We start from the raw sequence: 27,401 nt of genomic DNA, 5'->3' as shown, positions 1-27,401 counted from the left end.
CATCTCCACTTTATACAGTCTTGTATTTTTCCTATTAAATAACTTGAACAATGATGTTTTGTTTGTTTTATTGAAATGTACATAATAGTACATCAACTCCTGTTTCCATTGCAATACGAGATCCAATATTAACACACATACCAGCAACCTGCAGAGAGAGAAAAGATTTAGATTAATACCATGACTTTCAAACAAGCAAAATGTTGCTCTGTGCTACTAGCTAGGGTCTAGGTCAGGGGTCGGCAACCTTTTAGAAGTGCTGTGCTGAGTCTTCATTTATTCACTCTAATTTAAGGTTTCATGTGCCAGTAATACATTACAACGTTTTTAGAAGGTCTTCCTATAAGTCTATAATATATAACTAAACTATTGTATGTAAAGTAAGGTTTTTAAAATGTTTAAGAAGCTTCATTTAAAATTAAAATGCAGAGCCCCCGGACCGGTGGCCAGGACTCGAGAAGCGTGAGTGCCACTGAAAATCAGCTCGCGTGCCGCCTTCGGCACACGTGCCATAGGTTGCCTACCCCTGGTCTAGGTAGTTCTCCCCCTCCCACCCCCCGCCCGCCCAAAAAAAGAAGTTGAGGTAAGCAACTTTAAGAAGAATGTCCTGTAATGTGCCTTGAACAGAGAATGCCAGTCATGCAGTGGACAGCTGAGCAGGAGACCCCTAAACCCTACTTCACTGATCCATTTCTACATCTAGCTCTTTTCAAGTATTTTATGTACTAAGGCCAAAGTTTAAGTCTAGGCTTTTTGTGATAGTTCTCTTTAAAGGACTAAAGTTTTCCATAATACAGATTGGACAGCGCTTTGCATGAATGCAACAGTTTGTGTCTTGATAAATGTGCTCAGAAAGCCAAACTATGTTCATATGTTAAGTGATGGTTTTATTCAGCAGTTAAGAACTGCAAGTACACCTCTACCTCGATATAACACTGTCCTTGAGAGCCAAAAAAATCTTACCGTGCTATAGGTGAAACCACGTATCGAACTTGCTTTGATCCACTGGAGTGCGCAGCCTTGCCCCCCTGGAGCACTGCGTTATATCCGAATTTGTGTTATAGCGGGTCACGTTATATCAAGGTAGAGGTGTACTTCTATTACTGCATAGCATGTTTAAAGAGCTCATATCAAATTTGGCCTAAAATTTAGGGTTTTTAAAAGGCTATCAGAATATTCATTTTCTCATTATGGCTGAGAAACATAGCTCATAGAAAAAAAGTTAGTTAAAACACTGCATTACAAAGTCAAGCACTCAAGATTAGGAAATGCCAGCAGTAAGGTTACCTGTGCAGCCTTAAATCAACCCACTTGCACCTGTGCATCAGAATGCAGTCCTAACTACGTGATCACATTTTTCCACAGGACCCCTGCCTCTTTCACTGTACAGAATAAATAGTGCTCACTTAATGAGCAGCTATTTTGTTAAATGACTAACATCCATTCTGTGCAATGAATGAGGCAGGGGTCCTGTAGGGGGGAAAAACACATGGCATCAGGTAATTAAATGGTAACATAAGATGGGGCCAAATTAAGGTTGTACAGGCAACCTTAGTTTGGGCATTTCCTAATTTTGAGTACTTGACTTTGCAACCTGAATGTTCTTTTAGTGTAGTTTGTGAGTAGTTTCCTATGTTCTTTAAAAAAGCAAACTGAAAACCCCAGAAATGCCATCATGTGGCATCAAATTAACACTCAGATGGTTCATCACCACTGCATGGACTTCTGCCACTTCAGCTAACAGGGTAACTGATAGCAGTAGGAGGTTGTGACCAGCACTAGAGGGGGATGAGACTTTGCCGGGAGGGGGGGGTGTCAGATATTTGGTGACAGCAGGAGAATGGAGAGACTCAGGAATCTTGGGTTCCCTTCAAGGCTCTGGAGGGGAGTGTGCTCTAGTGGCATAAACTCTGCTCATTTCCCTCCCCCCCTCCAAACTGTCCCTATGCCAGTCCTGTCTCTTCACACCTGGCGCCTCATCCTGCACACCTCACCACCATTAATAGCCTCTCTCACTACATGTTCTTCACATCTGCCATCACCCCTACTTGCTAGGGGAAGGGGAGAGAAGGGACTGAATTATTTTGGGTGCTATAAAAGCCAGCCACTTACCACTATTTTTCTGTCACCGCTGGAGTTTGTTTTTTAGGCTTTAGTTTGAAATATAAGATGACCATGGCAATGCTTGCATATGTAGCTACTACACACTAGAAAGAAAAAAGAAAATTAAACTTAGATGCCTTCTAAAGCACCCTTGAAGTGTGACTGTTAAGGGCAAGTTAACTAATACATACATTCCTTCTGCCTGTTATGGTGTAGGAATTGAAGTATTTGTGAATACCAGTGAACTTGTGCTGTGTTCCAGAGTCATGTCCTGCCATGGTTGCTGGTCCTAGATGCAATGAAGGACAAGTTAATATGTCTATATTCAGGTGTATATGCTGGATAGTTCAGCAGATGACTAGTACAATGATTACTTCCAGTGCTGCCTCAGTAGGTTTTGCATTTGGGGCTCCCAGTGCCAGCTATTGAAACTTTTATTAATTATATTTAACAGAGCCTTGGATATACAAGTAGATTCCTGTGCATTTAGGATTGCTCTATCTGGAAACAGAAAGCAACTGATTAAAGGCAGAGGTATAGGGTATATGAAAGCAAATAAAGGCAAATTACTAAATAACGAGGGGTTTTGTAGATGTATGAAAGGGAAAAACCAAGAGATTTGTGAAACATGGTTATGATTTTTGAAGTACTTTGGGGTGAATTTTTAGATGTACATTTCCATTCTCCCTTTTTGAAAATGAAGATTTCTCAAAGAGTTCATGAAAAAAACTGAAATACTTGGCTATAGATACATTGAAAAAAAGCAATGCACCACAATCCCTACCAAAGATAAACCTCTGCTATTTCAGTTCTGAATGCCTCCTGATTATAGACTAGCAATCCCACAAATTAGTTTACCAGATTACTGAAAGATCCCACCACATTTTATTGGTCCCTGACCATGTCTAAGCATGGGTTTGTGATCCTGCAGTAACTCCAGTTAACTCAATATTACTGTAGAGTATTAGTCTAGGAATTCTACATTTTTCCCAGGACAAATGTTTGGTGTTTACACTAGGGTTCAGCCCACTGCAAACCTGCCACACAACTTTAGTGGTTCACCAGATGAAGTCACTCCATTACCACTGTCAATAAGTGCCTCTTCTCATCTACTGCTACTACCAGAAGAACTTCATCACCATCAAGACAGCTGATGCACCATTCTGTTCCTAATCTATGTCTCTGGTGTAAATCTGGAGTTTCCCCAGGTTTTGGTATGTAGCAGTGGAGAACTCTAACTCTCAGTGAGCTCCCTCCCAAAATGCATTTCCAGTAGCTTTACAGCCTAAGGATAAGGGTCACCAACTCAGCATAGGTTTGAAAAGGCAGGATCATCACTCTTCCCATCCTTTCCCTTTCATAGGGGATCTTACACCAACAGTCACTATTGTCAAAAAGGCCTTAGATAGAGTTACTATGTCTGATGGTTTGTAGATCATTTGGAACAAAGATATTAATAGGCAGGTTCTGCTTCTTGGAAAATTCCAGCTGCCCTTCTTAGCCAGTTCTGCTCCACCACACTCCAAGTTTCATCATCTCCCAGGACCGGTGTTGCCACTTACTGCACTAAAAAGCCAGATGCACCCACAACTTCACTGCCGCAACTCATTCCATCCCAGATGCAACAAGAAGCCCATTTCTGAACCACTGGCACGAGACTGACGTTATCTACAAGTTCCTATAAACCAAAAACTAACATAAACGGGAGGAATTCCCCCTCCTGGGCTCCAAGCGTTGCTTCTCTGAGTACGCTGAGCGCGTTGTGGGTTATTCTGCGGGAAAGGCGACAGCACAGCTACGAGGCTGGGCGGCCAAGTGAATCCAGGCACCTACAAATGCTCTTGTGGCAGCTTCATGGAATCAGTTTGTTGGGCCCAGCGGCAAGATCCGAATGGAGCTCGGGCTCCAGCCACAGAGCGAGGCGGGGCCCCGGGGGAGCGGTAGGGAGCGGGCAGCCGCCCCCAGACACAGAGCTGGAGCCCTGCCCAGGCAGCCCCCGTTCCCGCCGACCCAGGCCTGCCCAGCCCCGCTGTGGCGCGAGCCAGACACGGGCCGGGGGCGGTCAGGCGGAGCTGCGCAGTCAGGGGACATCAGCCCGCCCGGTTCGCCGGCAGCGGGAGCCTGGGCGGCCGCGCTGGGAATCGCGGCCTAGACAAGGGGTCACCGGCGGCCCCCTGCGTTATGGCACCGGGCTCCCCGGGCCGCCGCAGCCCCTCGGGGGCATCGAGCCGCAGGGATCCAGCGCGCGCACCCCCCGCCGGGACCGGCCACCCGCCCGCGGCCCCGGCTGGGGAGAGGCCTTAGCGGCGCCAGCCACACGCGTAGAGATCGCGGCCCTAAGCCGCCCTCACCTGCCGCGCGCTCCCCCGCAATAGCCCCTCCGTGCCCTTCGCCGACTCCAAGTCCACAGGCAAGATGGCGCTGGGAAATCCCGCCTCCGCGCAGACACGCCTCTCCGGATTGGACAACACGGTCCTTATCTGAGGAGATGACGTAAACTGGGGGACTGAGGATTGGCTGTGGAAGATGCCCATCAGCCGATGCTCCGCCTCCTTCCCCTGGATTGGCCTGATGGTTACTAGGCGTCTCTGGCCTCTCTTCCCGTTGTGATCAAGAGGTTTCCGCTTGACCTTGTGCTCCCCCGGGAGTGCTTCCGGGTTACGGCGATGGTGTCCCACATGTGTTGCTGAATGAGGTGAGGACGTCTGGCTCGGGCCGGGCCGGGCAAACTACGGGTCGCGGGAGCGTCCTGCCCGGCCCCCGAGTCCCTGGCCCGGGAGGCTCGCCCCTGGCCCTCCCCTGCTGCCCCCCTCCCCCGGAGCCTCGGCTCGCTCGCTCCGCCGCCGGGGCAGTGCCCTGGGTGGCGGGGCTGTGAGCTCCTGGGGCAGCGCGGCTGCAGAGCCCGGCCTGACCCGGTGCTTTGAGCGGCGTGGCCCGGCAGGGAGCAGAGGGGGCTGGACAGAGGGCAGGGGAGTTTGGGGTGGTGGTCGGGGGCCAGGGATTTGGATGGTGGTCCCGGGGGGGGGGTTGAATGGGGGCAGGGGTCCGGGGGGCAGTCAGGAAGGGGGTGTTGGATGGGGCGGCAGGGAGCAGGCAGGTGACAGGGAGACCGGGGGGTTGAATGGGGGCAGGAGTCTTGGGGGGGGCAGTCAGGAAGCAGGGTAGGTTGGATGGGGCGGCAGGGGGCGGACAGGGGTCCCGGGGGGCAGTTAGGAAGGAGTGGGGGTTGGATGGGGCGGCAGGGGGCAGTCACGGGCAGGGGTTTTGTGGGCAGTCAGGGGACAGGGAGAAGGGGTGGTTGGATGGGACAGGGGTTCTGGGGGGGGCCGTCAGGAATGAGAGGAGGGGTTGGATGGGGTGGTGGGAGTCAGGGGACAGGCAGCGGGTGTTTGTGGATGGGGCAGGGGTCCCAGAGGGGCTGTCAGGGAACAGGGCAGGTTGGATGGAGCAGGAGTCCGGGGGGGCGGGGGGTAAGAGATTGGGCCTGGGCCATGATCCCTTCCCCTAACCGGCCCTCCATACAGTTTATGAAACCTGATGTGTCTTGCAGGCCAAAAGTTTGCCCGCCCCTGGGCTAGGTGCTGTAGGAGTCCAGTAGGGCCCAGCCCCATGTGAGAGAAAAGGGAACCTCCTGAGCACCCTGGGTCCAGCCTTACAGCCCAGCACAGAGCGAAGGGAACCTCCCCAGGGCCCAGCTGGGAGGGGAGGGAACATCCCCAGGGTCTGGCTCTTGGGTTAGAGGAACCCTGATGTGCAGCCCCCGGCAGGGGTGTCCCTGGGCAGTTTTCCTCTGGTTCCTTCTCCTCCCCGCCAGCAGCTGAGTTCAGCGCCGCTGGCCTTGGCCAAGGAGGGGAGCACATGCATTGAGTCCCCTCCTGGAGCCCCGAAGTAGCCGATCCTGGAGGCTGTGAGGGGATTGAGCCCCCAGCAGAGAGGGTCACTGGACTGTGATCCTCTCAGTTGGGGAGGTGGTTTCCCCGCAGAGCTGGGGACGAATGATGACGGCTGGGTGTCTCAGAGTTCTGTGGCCCAGAGATCAGTTTATTCCCTATTGCACTGGGTCCCATTGACCTGTTTTTCTGTTTCTCGTTGTCTGATATTGCCTGAAGTATAACATATTTTTTATTAGTTTCTTTGCCTTAAAGAGAATTTAGCTTTTATTAGTACAGCAATTTACTTTGCACATACTTGATTATATCCTTTCACCAGTATTATGCTGCTGCCTCTGGAATGAACTTGGGGGGCGGGGAACTGTTGAATGGTGCATAACAGCATCTCACAACAATTTAGACAGGAAGAAAAGAAGCTTACTGTATACAGTTGAAGCAGCAGGGGCGATATTGGGGGCGTGTGTGTAAAATATTATGACTTAAATTGTAGTTTGTCTATGATACCGTGTGACAGCCTTTATGCATGTGCAAACGGAAGTGCTATGGCATCTTAACTGAGCACAAGTGGTCCGGAACTCTGTTTTATCTAAAAAATGACACTTCTGGCAGCCAGTGGCCCCCAACAAAATGCTAAAATGCGGGTTCAATACTGACTCAAAAGAGTTAGTTACACCCATGCATTCACTGATGTGTCAATACCAATTCCTGCAGCTGCTGTGGTACTGCTATGTTTGAGCCCTGGCCTACACACTACAAAGTTTTGTTGGTATCGATATGCCAGTTGGGGTGCAAAAAATGACACCATCTATCCAATGTAGCTATGCTGGCCACCTCCATAGACACATGTGTGCCACCAAAAGAGTGCTTCTGCTGGCTCAGCTAATGTTGTTGTGGGGGGGTGCGGGGGTGTAGCTGTGTCAGTAGAAGAGCTCCTGCTGGCAATGCTGTTATTACACTAGGGTGACTCTTCCCGCATAGCTATGCTGGCCAAGGCTCTGTAGTGTAAACAAGCCCTGACTGCTTAGTGTTGTGAGATCTGACAAGATCACTGCCCCAGGCAGTATGTCTGAAGGCATGTAATGTTACTCGTCTGTGGAGATGGTGCTTCACCTGTTGCACACAAGTGTGCAGATCATGTCTTTATTAGGAATCTCCTCAGTGAGTTTCTAAGTTTTAAAGTGTCAGGTATACCAGGTTCTCAGTTGTCACTGAAGACTAATATGGTAATGTTGGTGAGTAGGATACACCTCTACCCAGATATAACGCTGTCCTCTGGACCCAAAAAATCTTACTGTGTTATAGGTGAAACCGCGTGTTATTGAACTTGCTTTGATCCACCAGAGTGCGCAGCCCTGCCGCCCTGGAGCGCTGCTTTACCGCGTTATATCCAAATTCGTGTTATATCGGGGCGCATTCTATCAGGGTAGAGGTGTACTAGTGAAAAGTTCTGGCGACTGATACATGTGTATAACCTGACAAAGAGCTCTGTAGGATCGAAAGCTTGTCTCTTTCACCAACAGAAGTTGGTTTAATATCACCTCACCCAACTTGTGTTTCTAATACGTGTATAACTGTCATTTTCAGGTACACTGAAGTGTTCTCAGAGGCCTATATTTTACCTTATCTATCTACCTGTCTGTCTATCTTTTGTCATTTACTAAAAAAGCCAAGGGAATCTTTGTTTAGTTTCCAAGATAATTCTTTCTCCTGTCTGATGTCACAACAATTGCAGATTTCACTCCTGTGTTTTTGCTTTCCCCACAGAAATACAAACATGGCATCCATAGAAGAAAACTTCCCTCGAGGTGGCACCCAGAAAAAACCTTCAGAGGGAAAAGCACCCAGGCGACCAATAGAGCAGGATAACTTATTTGATGTGAGTTGTGTGCATGTGCTGGATGAAACTCTCTGAGAGCTATTCCACTGCCAATTAGTGTAAAGACCTAATTCTGTAGTTCTTACTCCCATTGGTGAGGAGGGATAGCTCAGTGGTTTGAGCATTGGCCTGCAAACACAGGGTTGTGAGCTCAATCCTTAAGGGGGCCATTTGGGGATTTAGTTGGGGATTAGTCCTCCTTTGAGCAGGGGGTTGGACTAGATGACCTCTTGAGGTCCCTTCCAACCCTGATAGTCTATGATTCATTCTCTAATTCTGACCATGACAGCTTTGTCTGAGTGAGGGCTGCAGGATTGAGCCCCAACATTCATTTTAGTACTTGTGACTGGTCTTCATCGTGGAATCCATGGTTGTCATGACTTTTGACAGGTGTCTGTCCCTGGGTAAATGTGATGGCAAACCATTAATCAAACGTAATTGATCAGGGTTTAACTTTGAAATATCTCAGTGGTGACTGATCTGCTTTTAGAGGTAAGAGCTGCTAGAGAGATGTGGTGGACCAAATCCAACACTGATGTAAGGACATTGAATTCAGTGGTGTTACGCCAGGGTTAATTCGATCTAATATGTTTCTCTTGTTTCTGTGCCTAAAAGAACAGGATGCATGACATCCTCTTCTATCTCCCCCCCCACACCTCATTTTAATATATCAATTACTTTGCTATTTCTAACCAAATTGTTTCAGACTTAGCAATACAGAGCTGCCTCACTGAGGGCTCTGGCACCGATCCAACAAAACACTTAAAACATGTTCTTAACTTTAGGTGTAGTAGTCCCATTGACTTCATGAGACTGCTCCTGTGCAGAAAGTTAAGAACGTCCCTCCTTAAGTGCTCTGACGAATCAGGGTCTATGTCCATGCTAAGTGTGAGGTTTTAACGTTTGGTTGTGGTCTACACTACAGACCTATATCGATATAACTACATTGCTCAGGAGTATGAAAAATCCACACCCTTGAGCAACATAATTATACTGACCTAATCTCCTGTGGAGAGTGCTGTGTTGGTGGGAGAGCTTCTTGGGGAGCTGGATTAACTGTGCCAACAGGAGAGCTCTCTCCCGTCGGTGTAGAACGTCTTCATTAAAACGCTACATCTGCACTCATCCAGCTGTTCCGATGCAGTTTTTTAAATGTAGACAAGCCCTCAGAGACTCTTGAGTTTTCTCTGCAAATGAAGGCTCAAAGATGGTGGTGGTTGTTTTCTCCCCACCGGAGGAAGGGGAGAAAATGTCTTTTTCTGCTTGTTTTAACTCAAAAGTTGTTGAACGGTTTTGCTCAAACTGGTCAAATGTATTCATGCTTTAACCAAATATGTTAAGTTTCAGCCCAAAGGGAGAAATGTTGAGAGACCTATATACGCCTGAACATAAGGGTTTGCAATAGAAATTTCCTTCTCACCCTTAACTCTAGCGTTTCCCCCTAATCTGGGATGGCTGATAATTTTGCTCCTCTTTCATGGAGCACAACAGTTCTCTTCTAATTCTCTTGTCGTCTCCCCCTCCCCCCTTTTAAAATTTGCCTTAGACTCAATATGAAGAAGGATCCCAGAAAAGGAAGAGAATCCAAGAAGATCAAGGAAAGCGGAAAAAGCTCAAGGAAGAGAAAAAGGAAGCCATTAAAGCTAATGCCAAGGATTTTGAACTTCTCACGGTTGAGGTTTGTGAATGAGTGTTCAGATAAGTCTTCAAGTAGCTGAAAGGTTGTTCTAAAGAGGAGGGTGATGAATTGTTCTCTTTATCCGCAAGAAGTAATGGTCTTAAATTGCAACAAGGGAGATTTAGGTTAGATATTAGGGAAAACTTCCTGACCGAAAGGGTAGTTAAGCACTGGAACAAATTACCTAGGGAGGCTGTGGAATCGCCATCACTGGAGGTTTTTAAGAACAGGTTAGAGAAATATCTGCCAGGGGTGGTCTAGAAGATAATCCTTAGTTCTGCCTCAGTATGAAGCGCTGTACTATGTGAATTATCAAGGTCCTTTCCAGTTCTACATTTCTATTCTTCTGTGATTTGTGTATTTTGACCTCCATTGGGTCCAGTGCAGCTATGAGGTTCCTTATTCCTAGGCCTGTCTCAGAACCGCCAACCTTTAGGTAAGGGAGAGCTGGACTCCTTTTCACAACCTCTGCTTCGCTGGCAAGAAGGAGTTCAGTGACATGTAAGAAATTGTACATCTCCTCCGAGTCTTCTGCAAGCTAATGAAGGCAGAGTATTAACACTTAGAACTGTCCCAGGATGCAGAATTAACTGCTGCGAAAAGTGATGCTAACTGCAATAAAGTTCTGATCATTAACAAAGGCTGTATACAATCAAAATCATCTCCACAGAGAATTGAATTACTGAGCTGAATGCTTCTGAGGCCTTCTGAGTCTGTGTCTCTCTTGGTTTCCTTGCTATCAGATTGGCCATAGTAAAATTTCTTTTCCCCCTCCATTTGCTGCACACTTCATGATTCTGAACAGGGGCTATTGTCCAGCTTTCAGTTCTGTGGCTGCTATTCCATCCTCCCCACATGCACATGTTTAACCCTTGATGACCTGTTCTCTCTATCACTCCACGTCCTTTGCTTTAAGTTGTACCTTAGAAAGGAGTTGAATAAGACGAAAATGTAAAATACAAAGTGGTCTCGAGAAGGTAGATCAGGAGTGTCTGTTTTCACTGTCTCCTGTCACAAGAACAAGGGGACACTCAATTTAATTGAAGGTAGGAAATTCAAAACCTCTGAAAGAAAACACTTTTTTACACAACATGTGATTAAACTGTGGAACTCATTTTCACAGAAAGTCATGGGAGCCAAGAACTTAACAAGTGATTAGATATTTACAGTAGAACCTCAGAGCTGTGAACACCTCGGGTGGAGGTTGTTCGTAACTCTGAAATGTTTGTAAGTTTGAAGAAAACGTTATGGTGGGTCTTTCAAAAGTTTGCAACTGAACATTGACTTAACAGAGTTTTGAAACTTTACTATGCAAGAGAAAAATGCTGCTTTTAATCATTTTAATTTAAATAAAACAAGTACAGAAACGGTTTCCTTACCTGGTCAAATCTTTTTTTTAAACTTTCCATTTATTTTTTTAGAAGTTTATGTTTAACATAGTACTGTACTTAATTTGTTCTTCTTTTTTTTTTTCTTTTGTCTCTGCTGCTGCCTGATTTCATACTTCTGGTTCCAAATGAGGTCTGTGGTTGACCAGTCAGTTCATAACTGGTGTTGGGTGTTCGTAACTCTGAGGTTCTACTCTATATGGATCTCAAGAATATCCAGAATTGTTATAATTAATGATGACAAAAATTTTGGAAGCAATATTAAACTTTGTGCTTCAGGCGTTAGAACAAGACCTATGTGGCAGACAGGTCATCCTGTGTCTGCCCACAACTCTGGTGATTCATATGTCTTCTTCTGAAGCATCTGGTTCTGACCACTGTCTGGGATGGGATACTGGACTAGGTGGAGCTTGGGTCTGATCCAGTCTGACAATCTCTGGGCTTGTCTTCACTACCGCAGTACATCGGCACAGCATGTAATGCATCTCCTATGTTGACGGGAGAGTGCTCTTCCATCAACGTAATTACTCCACCTCAACAAGAAGCAGAAGCTCTGTAGGTGGGAGAGCTTTAAGTTGATGTAACTTATGTTGCTGAGGGGGGTGGTTTTTTCACACCCCTGAGCAATGTTAGGTTCATCAGCTTAAGCGGTAGTGTAGACAAGCCCTCTGTATTCAGTGTGGAAGGTGGAACATACAGCTTCCTTCATAGTTGCTCCATAGAAGGTTCTATAGGACATGCTACTGCAAGAGTGTGACAGGTTTCTCTAGTCTGGGAAGCTCATGTCCCCACCAGTTATACCTGCTCCCAGCACTGACCGTAGGAGCGGCTGTAGTCCTGTTTCTAGGTTTTTGCTGCTTTCCACTGACCTTTTAAGAGGGCTGCTCCTAATTGCAGTATGTCAGCGGTGGCTTGGTAACTCGCAGAGTGCTGGTAGTGATTTGTGTCCTGAGTCTAGGTGGTAAAAAGGTGCTGAGTTTTTCTTGACTTTCAGTAGTTTATTTTTTCAGTCTCATTAGACACGGTGACTCTGTGGCTTGCTGAGATCCACCAACTGCTATTTTTTCTTTCTTCCAGGCCCTGAGTGAGGGGATGCTGCTGCTCGGCTGCGTGAAGGAGTCTAATGACTTCGAGTTAGTGGTCAGTTTGCCTAATGGACTCACTGGATTTGTGCAAGTGACGCACATTTGTGATGCCTACAGCAAAATGCTGAATGAGCAAGTGGCCACAGAGGAGCTTCTGGAGGTGAGGGGAGTCCTGAGCTATAGTGTGTGTCCTGGGACTGGGTAAAATAAATGGGGTCTCGCAAGCAGAGACCCAGCGGGAGAACCCAGTTTCCACTGGTGTACAGGAGATTCCGATCCCTTCCTTGTTCTGATCTCTTGCTTCCTTGGCCAACAGGGCCTGTGAATGCTAAAGGCAGCATGTTCAATGCACTGCTCAACAGCAACCATCACTGTATACCTCTCCCTACTTAAGGAGTTCCCAGAGCTACTATATGTGGTGGGGGGATTTGAAGGATGAAGCTGGGGATGTGTTTGGGAGAATCGTCTACTTTCCAGCAGGGATGCAGAGGACTCTGTCCTCTTCCCCAGCCCCTATGCAGTCCCCCAAAAGATGGCTTCTGTGATGTTCTGTGCAGTGTATTACCAGTCTCCCCAATACCTATCTGCCATAGCATGAGCTATGTCTCTTCCAAGCAGCCTACGTAATTCCCTGATGACACAGATGTTCCAAAGAAAGGAAGGGAGCTAGTCCATGTGCACGTTTATATTTCCCCTTCCCACCGTCGCCCGTGCCTGTTTATAATTGAATTTTGGGAACGGCAAGATGCTAATGTCCCCTTGCTCTTTTCTTACCTTTTACCTCTTTGCTAATGGGAGACCTGAGACTGGGACCATAATCAGCTCTGGCGATGAATCTTAATCCTGACCTGTAGCACCTCCTGCTGTTCAGCCTGGCAGCTGTGTTGAATCCTTTGACCTCCGCCATGTAGCATTACATACATCTTTTATTGTGCGTGTCCCCCGAGTCAGGCTTGAAACTCCAGGCAGGGGCATAAGCCCACTGTACCCAGGGGCCCCAGTCTTTGTGGCATTTAGCTGCTGCTGAGAATAGCGCTTTCCTCTTGGCTTTGGGTTTCAAAAGCCTCTTCAGTAACAAGTTCTGGTCTTCTGCATTATTTAAAGTTAATGATTTTACGGTTTTTTGTGATCTCCTTTAACTGTCTTGCTGTTTAGGATTTGAACTCGCTGTCAGACCTGTACCCTCCTGGAATGCTGGTCAGATGCACCGTGACCAGCATGGGGAAAACCATGCACGGACACCAGAGTGTCAAGCTGTCAATTAACCCCAAAGATGTCAACAAGGCACTGAACACCACAGCTCTTAGATCAGGCATGGTAGGTGTTCTGGGTGCACCGCAGCCTCCCTGCACTTTGGAGATTGCTTCCCCCTTGGCCCCGCATCTCCTTGCATGAATTCAGTTTTGTCACTGCATGCAATTAAAGCAAGGATCTGTGCCCTTTCTGGTGAAATTCATCTTGGTAGGAAGTGTGGTATAGTGGGTAGAACGCAGGCCTGAACTGTGACTCATGAGATCTGTTCTTCTGCCACTGGCTTGCTGGTTCTTGGGCAAGTCACTTAACTTCTGCTGCCTCAGCTTCTCCATCAGTAAAATGGGGATAATACTTATCTGACCACCTCACAGAGGTGTTGTGAGCTTAGTTAATTATTCTCTTGCACCCAATTTCACCAGCAGTGTGGGTGCCTGTTTCTTTTCAATGTCCTGATGTTACCAGAGCTTCAGGAAGCCAAGAATCCCCTAGATACATGGCTTGGTTGGACAAGAGGACATCTGAGACCGCATTGTCAGAGGAGCCATGGTCTAATGTGTCCAATGCAGTGGGGGGAATTCCAGCACTGTGATCCCAGGAGAGAAGGAAATCTGAGTGCAAGCAACCTGTTGACAGAATTGTTCTCCTTGCCGATCTAACCGTTCGTTTATATTGTTGAATTGTAATGTTTCCCTCCCCGCAGTTGCTCTCTGGCTTGGTATCTAGTGTGGAAGATCACGGCTACCTCATAGATATTGGAGTCAGTGGTGCTAAGGCATTTCTGCCTCGTCAGAAGTCCCAGAGTTACATCAAATCAGCCAACAAAGGTAAGGCATCCAGCAGGAGATGGAGAACTGGCTGGCTCAGAGGAGCGAGGATGAGACTGGAACCTTTCACCTCTAGCTTCCTGACTCAAACTTAGCTCAGGTCAGGGGAAGTCTCTGCTGACATACCGTTGTGCACAGGCCATTGAACAATGAGCTGTTGGCTGTCAGTCCATTTCCTGATCGACTGGTGTCCTCCTTGTAAACACCTCCATCCTGAATGGCAGTAGTCGTTCTGCGTGTTGGACACTATTGCAGAGAGACCTGGGTTCAAATGGAGATGGGCACTACCTCTCCCCTTTCATTTCCCCCAGCCTGAGAAGTAGTCCCATGGGTCCTGGTTGAGGCACATTGGCAGGATGGTGTAGGAGAAGCATGTGCTGCAGCCGCCCGCACTTTGCCTGTCCTGAGGATTGATTGGTGTCCAGGATTGTGTAGATAGCCCCTTCCCATAGCACTAAATCCACACCCATCTGAAATCAACTGACCAAGTGGCAGTTTCCTGGTAAAAGGCATGTGCTCCAGAGCTGTATTGGTAAAAGTCCCTAAATGCACTAGAACAGAAAAGCTCTGCGAGAGCACCTTTCTCTGCTGCTTTGGTCAGAGGGCTCTCTTTTGGCTCAGGCTGGCAGAGACCTGAAGTATGTGTGATCTGGTGGCTACAGGAAATAGGCCACAAATCTGTCATCCACAAAAGCCCTGGGCAAAAGGGAATTGGTCTCCGCACCCTAGATCTGGTGCCAGGAGGCGGGAGGAGCCTGCATTGCTACTCCCTGTGATGCATGTGTTCTCCGGGTGAGCATGGAAAAAGTCATTCTCATCCCCATTTAACTATACTGCATTAGCGCCCAGAGGCCTGTTCGGACCAGGGCCTGGTTGTGCTAGGCACTACAAACACAACAGTAGGCAGGGTCCTTACTGCAAAGAGCTAACAGTCTAAGAAAACAAGCAACATACAGAGGGTGAGGCATGGGGAGAAAATTGGATAAGTTCAGTCTTTATGCGCATAGATACTTACTATTTTTAAAAAACTGCTGTGTAATTGCATAAATAAAGCATTGCGGGTCCCTGACTGCCAGCCATTTAAACACTACTGATTTTCTGGTAGGTGTTGCAGCAGAAGTGGATCTAGAGCAGAGATTTTGAAAGAGCAGAGGGTAGTGACCTTACAGGTCCTTTCAGGGAGGCTGTTCCATGCACAGGGGCCTGGGCAAGTATGACTGAAATTGGCATTGAGGGCAGCTTAGCAGGGTCGGGCACTGTGATAAGAGATGAGAGTGGCTCAGGAGCGAGGGTCTGGAAAAGAGGCTTGAATTAGGCTGGAGGGAGGGAGCTAGCGAAGGGTTTCAGAAGGGGAAGTAGGGGGATATGACAGACAGGAAGATGATGGGGGTTTTTGGTATGTGCCCTGTCTTTGTAGGGGCTGAGCTGAAAATAGGCCAGTACCTGAACTGTCTCATTGAAGAAGTGAAAAACAACGGAAGAATTGTCCGTCTGTCCATCACTCGGTCAGAGGTTGCTGCGGCCATTGCAACAGAAGAACAGAACTGGGCGCTCAGTAACTTACTGCCAGGGCTGGTGGTGAAGGCCCAGGTGCAGAAGGTAAAACTCAGCTTTTTCTGAAGGATTGTTGAGGTGGAGTTATGATCGCAGCTGTGATGGACATCTTCCTATGTATTCTGCCCCAGCAAAACTCAGCTGGAATTCAATGAATTTACAAATCCAAATAAGTTATTTCAGCCTGTCAGCACCACTAGCTCAATCTCCGAAATGGAGCTCTGCCCTGTGCCCAGTCGTCAGGCATAAAGATGCCAATATCTGTGCTTGGCTGGTGGTGGTGGGGAGGTGCGAGGCAGAGTCAAATCCAGTTTGCTTGTCTCCTGCTCTTGGTCTTGTAGCTCTGTGGAAGAGCAGTTACTCTGTAGGAGTAAAATCTTCTGTTGTGTCAGCTCAAAAAGCACAAGGGCAGTAACCAGGAGCCGTTTTTGAGTCCCTTTTCCTTCTGTAACAACACTACGGTGTCTAAAAGCCCTAAGTATAAATGTAAGTGGCAACCTGCTGGCAGGATGAGTAAAGCATTAACCTTTCAACTCTCCTTGCTTGACATCCTCTGGACCTTTCTGTTGTGGCTGTGGAGACAGGAGAAATTTTCCTCTTTTTCGTATGAGCATTTCCATATGTTCATTCAGAAGTTGAATTTGGGAAAACATGAACGGTGGCGCTCTCCCCAGCTCCGCCCACTTGACACCACTTTCAGTACATTATGCAGATCTTCTCCTTTGATCATTGGTGAAATAGCTGGCACTGAAAGTTTCAGCATTAGACTTCAAACTTAACAGCCAATCATGTGAATGGGTGCAGCTGACACTGCTGAACTTGTGTTTCAAGCTGCCTACAGACTCAGGCAGACTTCACTGTATTTGTTTACACAGGGTTCTTTTTTGCAACCACAGCGGCTGGGATCTTAGTGGTTGGTTGGTTTTTAAATGGAAGTTTGGGATTTGGGAGTGCAAGATGGGAAAAACACCTGCTTGCAAACCAGCACAGGTTGATTCTGGACTTCAGATCAAATGTACAATTAGAAAACTTAAAAGTATTCTTTTCTAATAGAGGCAAAAAGCCAACTCTCGAGCAATTAACCTGTCTTTTTCAGCGTGTGTATTATTAAGCACTGACAAGAAGCTTATTAGTGGAGGAAGTAAAGTGCCGTCCACATCTTGATCTGATTTTAACACAGATTTAGAGTCATAGAGTTTAAGGTCAGGCGGGAACCATCAGATCCTCTAGTCTGACCTCCTGTATATCACAGATCACCAACACCACCTAGTCGCCCCCAGGCCAAGCAAACCACCAGAATTAGACAAAGGTGTTACAGCCCTCGAGACACTCCACTATCGTGTGTCACAGGCAGAAAACAGGAGGGACTGAATGCACCAATCCCTGAGGCCCCTGCAATGGTAGGGCATTGATTTAGTGATTTAATTTTACGCCCTACAGAAGAATTTCTCTTTCTTGGTTTAGGTGACCCCTAATGGCATCTCTCTGAGTTTCCTCTCCTCCTTCACTGGGATTGTGGACTTCATGCACCTGGATCCGAAGAAAGCGGGGAGTTATTCAGAAAGTCAGACGGTGAGTGGATGCTGAAGCGGCCGTAGGAACCAGAAAGCTATGTAGCCTGTCTGTCTCCTTTCCTTCTCTAACCATTTTTTGGTAAAGGTTACTTTTTCTATGGAATCGGCAGTGTCAGCAATTTTGTTGGCACAGACCTTCTTTCTACCCCCCAGGTAAAGAGAAGGGAAGCAGCCTATGTCTTTGAGTTCTGAACGTAGCCGCTGGAGAGTCCTGGGGAAGGGTGTCCCGTTACAGTTTTAGCAGCTGAGAGGCTCATGGAATATGAGGAATGGCTTGTGCCGGGGGCTGATTGCCCGCAGTCACTCTCCCCTCCCCTTGTCCGCACCAAACTAGCTCTCACAATTTAATCAGATAACTAAAGAAAAAATGCCCAGCCCATAAAGACGTTACAGCTGAATGATAACACCGCACGTTCCGTTGTCCTTGTTCTACCTTGGCAACGCCTCCATGAAGTGATCAGGAGCCAGGTGTGTTGTGAGAGTGCAGGGTTGAAAATGGATCTCGGCTCTTCCAGTTGCAGCCTGCCTTACCATCCTGCCATCCTCTCTCCTGCAACAGGTGAAGGCCTGCATCCTCTCTGTCCATCCCACCTCCAAAGCAGTACGGCTCACGCTGCGGCAGGTCTTCCTTCAGCCTGGCACCGTGCTTGGCCAGCTCGCCAGCAGTCGAATTGGCATGGTGGTGGAAGAGTCAGTGGTGAAAAGCTTCCACGCAAACACTGGCGTCATCTTTGAACTGGACGATGGCACCCTGGCTTTTGCACGTGTAAGTAATGAATGCCCCGTGGCCGGGTTACACTGTGGGAGGGGTTGCCACAAGCTGGCATGAAATCGCCAACCAAACCAGAGACATCTAGGGAATGGTATTTTAAAACGTAAGTGGAAACGGTTGTAAATAATGGTTGTCCCGCAGCATTTGCAACCCAGACATTGCACTGTGTTGCTAGTGCATGAGAACCAGGAAGTGAAACTGAGTATACTCTATATTCTACTAGAATTCTTTGAGGGGGCCAACAAGCATGTGGACAAGGCAGATCCAGTGGATATAGTGTATTTAGATTTTCAAAAAGCCTTTGACAAGGTCCCTCACCAAAGGCTCTTAAGTAAAGTAAGCTGTCATGGGATAAGAGGGAAGGTCCTCTCATGGATTGGTAACTGGTTAAAAGATAAGAAACAAAGGGTAGGAATAAATGGTCAGTTTTCAGAATGGAGAGAGGTAAATAGTGGTGGCCCCCAGGGGTCTGTTCTGGGACCAGTCCTATTCAATATATTAATAAATGATCTGGAAAAAGAGGTAACCAGTGAGGTGGCAAAAAGTGCAGATGATACAAACTTGCTTAAGATAGTTAAGTCCCAGGCAGACTGCAAAGAGCTATAAAAGGATCTCTCAAAACTGGGTGACTGGGCAACAAAATGGCAGATGAAATTCAATATTGATAAATGCAAAGTAACGCACATTGGAAAAACATAATTCCAGCTGTACATATACAACGACAGGGTCTAAATTAACTGTTACCACTCAAGAAAGCGATCTTGGAGTCATTGTGGATAGTTCTCTGAAAGCATCCACTCAATGTGCAGCAGCGTTCAAAGAAGCGAACAGAATGTTAGGGATCATTGAGAGGGATAGATAATAAGACAGAAAATTATCATATTGTCTCTCTATCCATGGTACGCTCATATATTGAATACTGCATGCAGATGTGGTCGCCCCATCTCAAAAAAGATACATTGGAATTGAAAAAGGTTCAGAAAAGGGCAACAAAAATGATTAGGGGTCTGGAACGGCTTCCATGTGAGGAGAGATTAATAAGACTGGGACTTGTCATCTTGGAAAAGAGACTAAAGGGAAATATGATAGAGGTCTACACAACCATGACGGGTGTGGAGAAAGTAAATAAGGAAGGCCTGCGAGAGGTTGAGCATCCTTCACCCCAGGGGAGGGCACTTGGTAACTTGCAGGACTGGGCTTGAAATCCTTTGGGAAGCCCCTGGTCTTGCAGTGACTGGAACCCCATAGGAGCTCAGGGTGGCCCTTAGAAATGAGATTACTGTACAGTGTGCCCAGCCTTCATAAAGTACCAGGCTGGCCTCGCACTCAGGTCAAGCCCTGGCCTGGTGGCCTTTTCCTCTTTCTCATGCTCTTAATGGTCTTCAAAAACTTATGCTAGCAGAATGTTGCCACTTAGTGTGTATACACAGTAAAATACAACTTCATCTGCCTGGCAACTACTGTACAAGCTGCTCCCCAAAATAATGGGTTTGTCTGTGTCTTCCTCCCCGTCCTCCCAACTAATACTTCCAGAGGGGTGTAAACATTGCATCTCACCTGAGTAAAAACACCCATGTGAAACTTGCTGAGTCTTACTGGTCTGTTTTCTCCTCTTCAAGTCAGTCTAGGTTTCGTTCTCCCAAGTCAATACCATCTCTATTTCCAAATGGTGATAAATTGCCCTTTGTTTTTGTAGCTGAAGCATCTTTCGGACACCAAAAAATCCTTCAAACCCGGGGCGTTTAGGGTGGGCAGCAAGCACAGATGTCGAATCATTGACTACAGCCTTATGGATGAGCTGGCCCTGTTGTCTTTGAAGCAGTAAGTTTCCCGTGCCGTTCCAGAATTGTTTGTGGGGGCTCCGGGGAGAGAAGGGGCTGATAACAAGTGGAAAATATTGTGCTGCTTTGTTTGGCTGGAACCCATCCATTGGGGTTTCCACTCATCTGTCTGTGGCACTCATCTGATGCCCATTACTGGATATCTGAGACGTCACAACCTTGAACGCGTTTCTCCTCCCAACAATCCCTGTGGGGCAGGGCCAGGCCCTTCTCCCCATTGCACAGATGGGAACTGAGGTCCAGAGGGACTAAGTGACTTGCCCAAGGTCACACAGAAGAACTGCAACAGAGCAAGTCTCAGGCTTGCATTCTAACCACCGGGCTCTCCTTCCTGTCTAGTAAAGGTGTTGCCCTCGGAGAGCTGGTGGGTTCCCTGCATGCAGGGTTTTGGCTTCTGGCCATCGTCCTTTGTGTCATAAACCGGGACAGAGCTTAGTCGGGTGGCTGGGCCCACCTTAATGGAGGGAAGGTCACCATGACTCTGACATAGGGCTGTGGGGGGACAGAGCACTGATGTGATAAATAGGTGCCAGGCGGATTCTGGCAGACCCCAGGGGTAAGGGAAGGGGAGGGGTTGTCTTGTCCTTACCACCTCTGGGTTTTCCCTCACGTTGAAGATGACTCATGCAGCAACCCTTGCTGTATCTTCTCTTAGTCGAATTATTGCTGCTCCGTTTCTGAGATACCAAGACATCTGTCCCGGGCGTGTGGTGGAGGTAAGATCCCGAGAGAACGGTGCACGTTTGGCATTGTAGAGTGTTGGTACTTGCTGCCGCGCCTTAGGTGATGCGTATTTTCCCTGCCTAGTTAATGCCAGTTCACACCTATTTGTTCCAGACCAGTGCTGGCAAGGGAGAATGCAAATACAGCACCAGCAAAAATAACTTGCAAGTTCTCCCGACTGTAGTTACCTAACCAACGGTTCAGTCCAGGTGTTCGTCCGTGTTGCCTTGCTGAGGGTAGAATGATCTTTCTAAAGCCTTCTATACCCAATCGTATTATTCACCCACGAAAGCTCATGCTGCAAAACGTCTGTTAGTCTATAAGGTGCCACAGGATTCTTTGCTGCTTCTACAGAACCAGACTAACACGGCTACCCCTCTGATACTTGACATATATATAGGGTCAGATCCAGGTCTATTTGACGTCAGTGGGAATTTTACCATTGACTTCAGCAGAACCAGCATGTGGCACATCACTGGCATTGTGGGTGCAAGAAGCAGTGCAGCTTCCCTTATGTAAAGCTGTTGCCCTCCATGTGGTTAATACATTAGATCGATTTTTTGGGGGGGCGGGGTGTGTTTATATTTGGGGGTTAGTGGGTAGGCTATTGCCCATGTACAGTAACTCCTCACTTAACGCTGTAGTCATGTTCCTGAAAAATGCAGCTTCAAGCAAAGTGATGTTAAGCGAATCCAATTTCCCCATAAGAATTAATGTAAATGAGGGGGTTAGGTTCCAGGGAAATTTTTTTCACCAGACAAAAGACTACGTTTTATGTATGTATGTATGTATACACCTCTACCCCAATATAATGCGGTCCGATATAACGCGAATTCGGATATAACGCGGTAAAGCAGCGCTCCGGGGGACGGGGCTGCTTTACCTCGTTATATCCGAATTAGTGTTACCGCAAGCGGTTCCTCTGCGCCCGCCCGTTACTTGTTGTCGCCCTCCCCGGGGCCCCTCCCACCCCAGCTCACTTCTGCTCCGCCTCCTCTCTTGCTGTGCGCCCCCCCCTCGAAGGGAGGGAGGGAGGGAGAAGCGGAGCGGCAGTGGCGTGCTCAGGGAGGAGGCAGAGCAGAGGTGAGCTGGGGCAGGGAGTGGTTCCTCTCCCTACCCCGATATAACACGGACTCACCTATAATATGGTGAGATTTTTTGGCTCCCGAGGACTGCGCTATATTGGGGTAGGTCAGTCTATACACACACACAGAGATAGACTCTGTGTGTGTGAGAGTGTATCTATCTATCTAAGTTTTAAACAAACAATTTAATACTGTACACAGCAGTGATGATTGTGACGCTTGGTTGAGGAGGTGAAGTCAGAGGGTGGAAGAGGGTGGAGGGAGGGATAGCTCAGTGGTTTGAGCATTGGCCTGCTAAACCCAGGGTTGTGAGTTCAATCCTTGAGGGGGCCACTTAGGGATCTGGGGCAGAAATTGGTCCTGCTAGTGAAGGCAGGGGGCTGGACTCGATGACCTTTCGAGGTCCCTTCCAGTTCTAGGAGATTGGTATATCTCCAATTATTACCTTTATTACCTTTCCCAGGGAATGTCTTATTGCTAAATGTTGAACTGGAACAGCTGAGCCCTCAAGGGTTAACACGTTGTTAATGTAGCCTCACACTCTACAAGGCAGCACGAATGGAGGGAGACAGCATGGCAGAGAGAGACAGAGACGTGGGTGTGGGTGTGTGATGTGCATTGCCCCTTTAAGTACACTGACTCCACACTAAGTACATTGCCTTTTTAAGTAGATCAGCAAGTTGAGACAGCAGCTGCTTCCAGCAAGCTCCCTCCCTCCTGAGCCCTTTTGTGTCCTCCCCTGCCCCTCCACCCGCTCTGTGGAAATGAGGTAAGGGGGGGCAGGAGAAGGGGGAGGCGGACACCCTGACAGCCCACCCCCCCCGGCACAGCAAGTAGGAGGCTCCCGGGAGCAGTTCCAAGGCAGAAGGCAGGAGTAGCACATGGCAGTGGTGGGAGGCACAGCTGAACTGCCAGCAATTGATAGCCTGCTGGGCGGCTGCTGCACAGGAAACTTAGGGGAGCAGGGAGCTGATGGGGTGCTGTCGGCCCACCCTGGTTCCAAGCTCCCATCAGCTAGCTGCAACGGGCTGCTCTTCCTGCAAGCAGTGAACAAAGCAGGCGGCTGCCAAACAATGTTAAACGGGAGCATTGCGCAACTTTAAACGATGTCTAATTTATCAGCAACGTAACAACGTTAACTGGGACGACTTTAAGTGTTACTGTACACCCCAACCTACACTGAAAACTACCAATCCTGCTCTCTTCTCCGGACTCTAGGGCAAAGTGTTGGCTCTGAAACCCTTCGGGATGCAGGTGAAGGTGACAGATCACATCAGGGGGCTGGTGCCTCGCCTGCACCTGGCGGACGTGCTCCTGAAACAACCCGAGAAAAAGTACAGCGTGGGAAGTGAAGTCAAGTGCCGGGTGAGATTCCCAAGCCGAGGGCTTGGGCTGTCTTAAGTTGTACTCTTCCACCAGCGTGATGCCTGAGCATTTAGAGACTGATCTGATTTCCACTGAGAGCGGGTGACTCTGATGCGCTTATTGATTGTTTATAATGAGTCCGGGGGCGTGAAGTTGCTGGTATTTCGGAAAGAGAAGCTGTTGCCTTTTCTCGGTTACCCCTCCCTCCCTATTGGCCACTGGACTGAGTGTTGGCCAGTGTGACTCAGTGTGCGGCCTGACCAAATTACGGCCACGCTTTCAAGCCGCCGCTCCTTTGGATGGTCTCGGGGAGTTTGGTGCCCAGCTACAAACAGCTGGGGTCTGATTTTGAGAGCTTCTGAGCACCCACGTGAAGTGATGCGTGCTGCAGATACGCAGCAGCTCTGAAAGTCGGGCCATAGGGGCTCAGATTGTCCTCCCGATTAGTGGACACTTGAAAATGTTTAGGCCTTAATTTGTCAGCACCATTTTACAGAAAGGAATCTAGTGATACTTGGTCTCTCTGGTTAAAATGCTCTGAGAGCCTTGGATGAACCGAGCACCGTACGTGCTACATGTAATCACTTAACTTCCCAAAACCTCAACAATTTTTAGCAACTTCAGAGGCTGTGACCATTTAAAATCCTTAAGGTGATTCCTTGTAGGAATCTGCATATTGAATAGGAAACCGCTGCATTTCCCTGTGCTACTTCTCAGAAGTAATGGTGTCATCTCTCGGGCAGTGACGTACTGAAATAGATTCTGTCTTCTCTGAAGAGAAGCGCGGATTTTATGGGCTTTACTCCCACCCACTTCCATGCACACTTTTAATGCACCTTCCTGGTTTTCCGTTAGAGTCGCTGATACTGACAGAGTATCCTGCATCTCATTTGGGGGCCATTGTTGCTCCTGTTTTAGCTTGATGGCCTTTGAATAGAGAGATTCAATCCAAGGGAAACCCACCAGGAACTTGGCCACCAAGTCACTTGACGACACCTGCTTTAGCAGGATTAGCTTCTGAGACATTGTCAGCATTAGTGTTTATAAAGCACTTTGCCTTTCCTCCGAGGATCTCAAAGTGCTGTTGCGTCTGGATGTCTGAAGCTAGTGCAGACTTGTAGACATATTTGGGATTCTTGTACGTAGCGAATATGAATCAAGGATTTGGTGCCTTTTCCCTGATTGAAAAGCATTTGTGCAGTCACTCTAACCTCTCCCCCCCCGCGCGCTCTCCTAGGTGTTAATATCCAATCCTGAAGAAAAGAAGCTGATCCTAACTCTGAAGAAAACTCTGGTCATGTCAAAATTTCCAATCCTCACTAGTTACGAGGCTGCAAAGCCCGGCCTGATCGCTCACGGCTTCATTGTGTGCGCTAGGGAATTCGGCTGCATTGTGAAGTTCTACAATGACGTTAAAGGTCTGGTTCCCAAGAACGAGCTGAGCTCAGAGCCCATACCTTCCCCAGAGAAAGTCTTCTACAAAGGCCAGGTAACTAATACACACGCGCGTGCGCACACCCATTGATAAATGCAACAGAGGCATTTGTGACATCACACTGACAGATAAGAAAGAGGCCGCAAGCTGGTTGGTTGTGGATGGGAGGTGCCGTTGAGAATCCAGTGCACCTAGAGAGTTGTAAAGGGATATTCACAAGCCAGGCACACCTCAGATGAGATCTGCCTGGTGCTGTGGTTTGCAGTGTGGGAGGTGTTGGGCCCTCTGCTGTGCTAGGGTTAGACAGGCTATCGAAAAGTCTAGCCTGCTACAAGGAATCACCTGCGTGCCACTGGCTTTGAGTCCCTGAAGTAGGCAATTCCTTGACAGTCGCGTGACACTGTCACACCACTGCATAGTTGTAAGGACAATCTGATAACAGGGAGGAAGGGGCTCCTGAGGGGAGATGAGGCTACTCGCTCCGGGATAGGGTCCCAGTTTTCTGTCCCCTGCCTTGTTGCATCCCCTTAACTCTCAGGAGCTGGATGTCCATACCTACAAACTCACCTGTGTCCTAAGGCTTAAAGGACTCAAATCAGAGGCCTTTACTGGAAATTCTTCCTGTCTTGGGAAATCATTTAACAGGCACAGACAACACGGGAAGGAATCGAAAGGATCTGGGATTCTGAAAACGCTCCTGTGGAGCAATTGATTCCTCTTTCCTGTATGCAGTTAAACAGGCTGGGCTGTAAGAGACTCCTTCCCCTCAAGAACTTTGCAGAGCTGCATTCTTGTACATTTCCAGGCCTTGCCTGCTTTCGAGAGTGCAGCAGGCACAGAGCTGTGTGACGTGGTCTGCACAGCTCGGGTGGCAAAGAAATCTAGCCCCAGGAGAGGTGGCTTGTCGGATTGCTCAGCGGAGGGGTTGGGGTCTATGCTGAGGCCCTTGTTTTCAGAAGAATGAAAACTTTTATTTTCAGGATCAGGAGAACAATCTTTAAAGTCTATATTTTAAAAATCCAACCCACGCTGTGCCTGGTGACTTTACCAATGTCCAAGCACTTTTAATTCCAGTCTGTACTTTGGGCCGTCCCCGTGAGGCTTGTGACCTGCTCAGAGTGTTCCTGGATCCTTTTGCTTGTTTTTAATTCAGGAATCTATAGCAGCTGCAGAAAGGACAGGATGGTCTGGTGGTGGGAGTCAGGATACCTGGGTTCTAGTCCCAGCTCTGTCTTGGGCAAGTAATTTTAACGACGCTGTACCTCAGTTTCCCACCTGTGAAGTGAGAATTACACCTGCCTCACACTGGTTTCGTGAATCTGAATTCACTCATGTTGGTTGAATGCCCTGATAGCAACTCTTCCCCTTGCACCCAAGGCTGAGTATTTATTTCGCTGCCTTATGCACTGTACTGCCGTACACTGGATGTAAGAGTGGAGGGGTGGATCTACAGAAAACTCACTGTCTTTATTTTATTTATTTTTTTTAAATCTCTTTACAATAGGTTGTCAAAGTCATAGTCTTAAAATGTGAGCCTGAGCAGGAGAAGCTGCTGCTGTCATTCAATTTGATGAGCAGACCTGTCTCTGAGGCCAAAGGAGAACAAATTCCGAAGAAGAATCGGCAAGTGGCTTACGAAACTGGACAGGTATTGATTGTAAATGCCCCCGCTCTCCTCTTCCTCTTCCCCCTCCTGTCTGGTTACTAAGGAAAGGATTCAGTGCAACTTTGAATTATTTTACTTCTAAAACCTGTCGAAAGGTTCTCACTAGATGGTGACAGCTGGGTTTTGTATTTCTTTTGTACAAGTGTCATCCCCAAATAAGTTTTTAGACTAAAGTAAATGAGACCATGACTCATGCCGGAGTGTATGTTCGAGAAAATACTTATGTGAATACATTGGACTGGTCAGTCACAAAGCACTTAAAGAGACAGGGTGAGGTGCAAGCCAGGGAGGAACGAGAGGAGAAAAGAGGCTGGTAGATGCAGAAAGGCTGTTTCGGACGGCAGGCAAATGAGGAACTAGCATCTTTGCATCTCCTATTATGAGGTTGGTATCTCGTTAGGATGCTAGGGAGGGTCTGATGCGCTTTAGAAGAGGGAGGACAAAAGAGCCCCGTGAAATTATCCCAAGAGTAGGGTGTTAACTTCAGCAGTTCCAGTACATAGATTATACGGTCAGAGGGGACCCCTGTGATCATCTAGTCTGACCTCCTCTATAACACCAGTCATAGGACTGCCCTGAAGTAATTCCTGTTGGATGTGGTGGTCACGTCCATTTCTCAAACTGTAATGCTGCAGTGTGCTAACACCTGCCATGTTTTGCTCCAGAGGTGGCTGCATTTCAGTGTTAGGTAAATATTTGCCATAAAGACAATAGTTTTTAAGTGCTTCAGTATCCCTTTGGAATGAGACACTGCTGACACACATAAATACAAGTGTTACTACTGCATGCACAGGGATGTTCTGTTTTGTTTAAATGATCTTCCCCCACCGCCCGCATCTCCCACCTGATCAAATGAATTTTCCAGACTTTGACTTCTGTGATTTGTTGAGATTGTTTTATATTAAATGTGTCAGATGCTTCTGAGGTTCTCTGCTGTTGGAATGAGATAGTTCCTTGTGCATAGCTGGAGGGACCTCAGAGCTGTTTACAGTCTCACGTTACATGTCTCCTGTTCTCTGTTCAGATGGTTGACGTGAAAGTCCTGAAGAAGAAGGATAATGGCTTGGAGGTTTCCATCTTGTCGGACAATGTTTCCGCCCACCTTCCCACAATGCACCTGTCTGACCACGTGGTTAACTGTAAACTCCTGTACCATTGGCTACAAGAGGGTGACCTCCTCCGCAGGGTTATGTGCCTAAGTGACAAGGGAGGACACATTGTATCCTTGACTCTTCATTCATGAAGGCTCTGGCCATTAAACACACACCTTGATGGAACAATCTATTTC

At 47.7% G+C, this 27,401-nt stretch overlaps 2 protein-coding genes across 3 annotated transcripts in view; one reads left to right on the top strand and one right to left on the bottom strand.

The window, feature by feature from the left end:
- Positions 1-51: 51 nt before the first annotated feature.
- On the bottom strand, positions 52-4,606 carry ATP5MK (ATP synthase membrane subunit k). The gene is made up of 4 exons (XM_045022939.1): positions 4,455-4,606; positions 2,295-2,392; positions 2,113-2,207; positions 52-148 (listed from the first exon to the last, which is right to left on the bottom strand). The coding sequence occupies exons 2-3, from the start codon at positions 2,379-2,381 to the stop codon at positions 2,115-2,117; spliced, it is 180 nt and encodes a 59-aa protein (XP_044878874.1). The 5' UTR covers positions 2,382-2,392; positions 4,455-4,606; the 3' UTR covers positions 52-148; positions 2,113-2,114.
- A 52-nt stretch (positions 4,607-4,658) lies between these two features.
- The window catches only part of PDCD11 (programmed cell death 11), a 45,583-nt gene continuing 22,840 nt past the window's right edge, over positions 4,659-27,401 (top strand). For both annotated transcript variants that reach the window (XM_045022936.1, XM_045022934.1), the window contains exons 1-15: positions 4,659-4,798; positions 7,758-7,869; positions 9,416-9,547; positions 12,013-12,180; positions 13,176-13,337; positions 13,975-14,098; positions 15,516-15,697; positions 17,117-17,224; positions 17,786-17,992; positions 19,695-19,819; positions 20,495-20,555; positions 22,866-23,012; positions 24,250-24,501; positions 25,952-26,095; positions 27,138-27,332. In XM_045022936.1, coding sequence (XP_044878871.1) covers positions 4,794-4,798; positions 7,758-7,869; positions 9,416-9,547; positions 12,013-12,180; positions 13,176-13,337; positions 13,975-14,098; positions 15,516-15,697; positions 17,117-17,224; positions 17,786-17,992; positions 19,695-19,819; positions 20,495-20,555; positions 22,866-23,012; positions 24,250-24,501; positions 25,952-26,095; positions 27,138-27,332 — 2,124 coding nt within the window. In that variant the 5' untranslated portion in view covers positions 4,659-4,793. The remainder of the gene's footprint in view (positions 4,799-7,757; positions 7,870-9,415; positions 9,548-12,012; positions 12,181-13,175; positions 13,338-13,974; positions 14,099-15,515; positions 15,698-17,116; positions 17,225-17,785; positions 17,993-19,694; positions 19,820-20,494; positions 20,556-22,865; positions 23,013-24,249; positions 24,502-25,951; positions 26,096-27,137; positions 27,333-27,401) is intronic.

This window comes from Mauremys mutica, chromosome 7 (assembly GCF_020497125.1).
Source record: "Mauremys mutica isolate MM-2020 ecotype Southern chromosome 7, ASM2049712v1, whole genome shotgun sequence".
NCBI lineage: Eukaryota > Metazoa > Chordata > Testudines > Geoemydidae > Mauremys > Mauremys mutica.
Note: the sequence above shows the minus strand (reverse complement) of the source record. Positions and strands in the feature narration are given on the sequence as shown.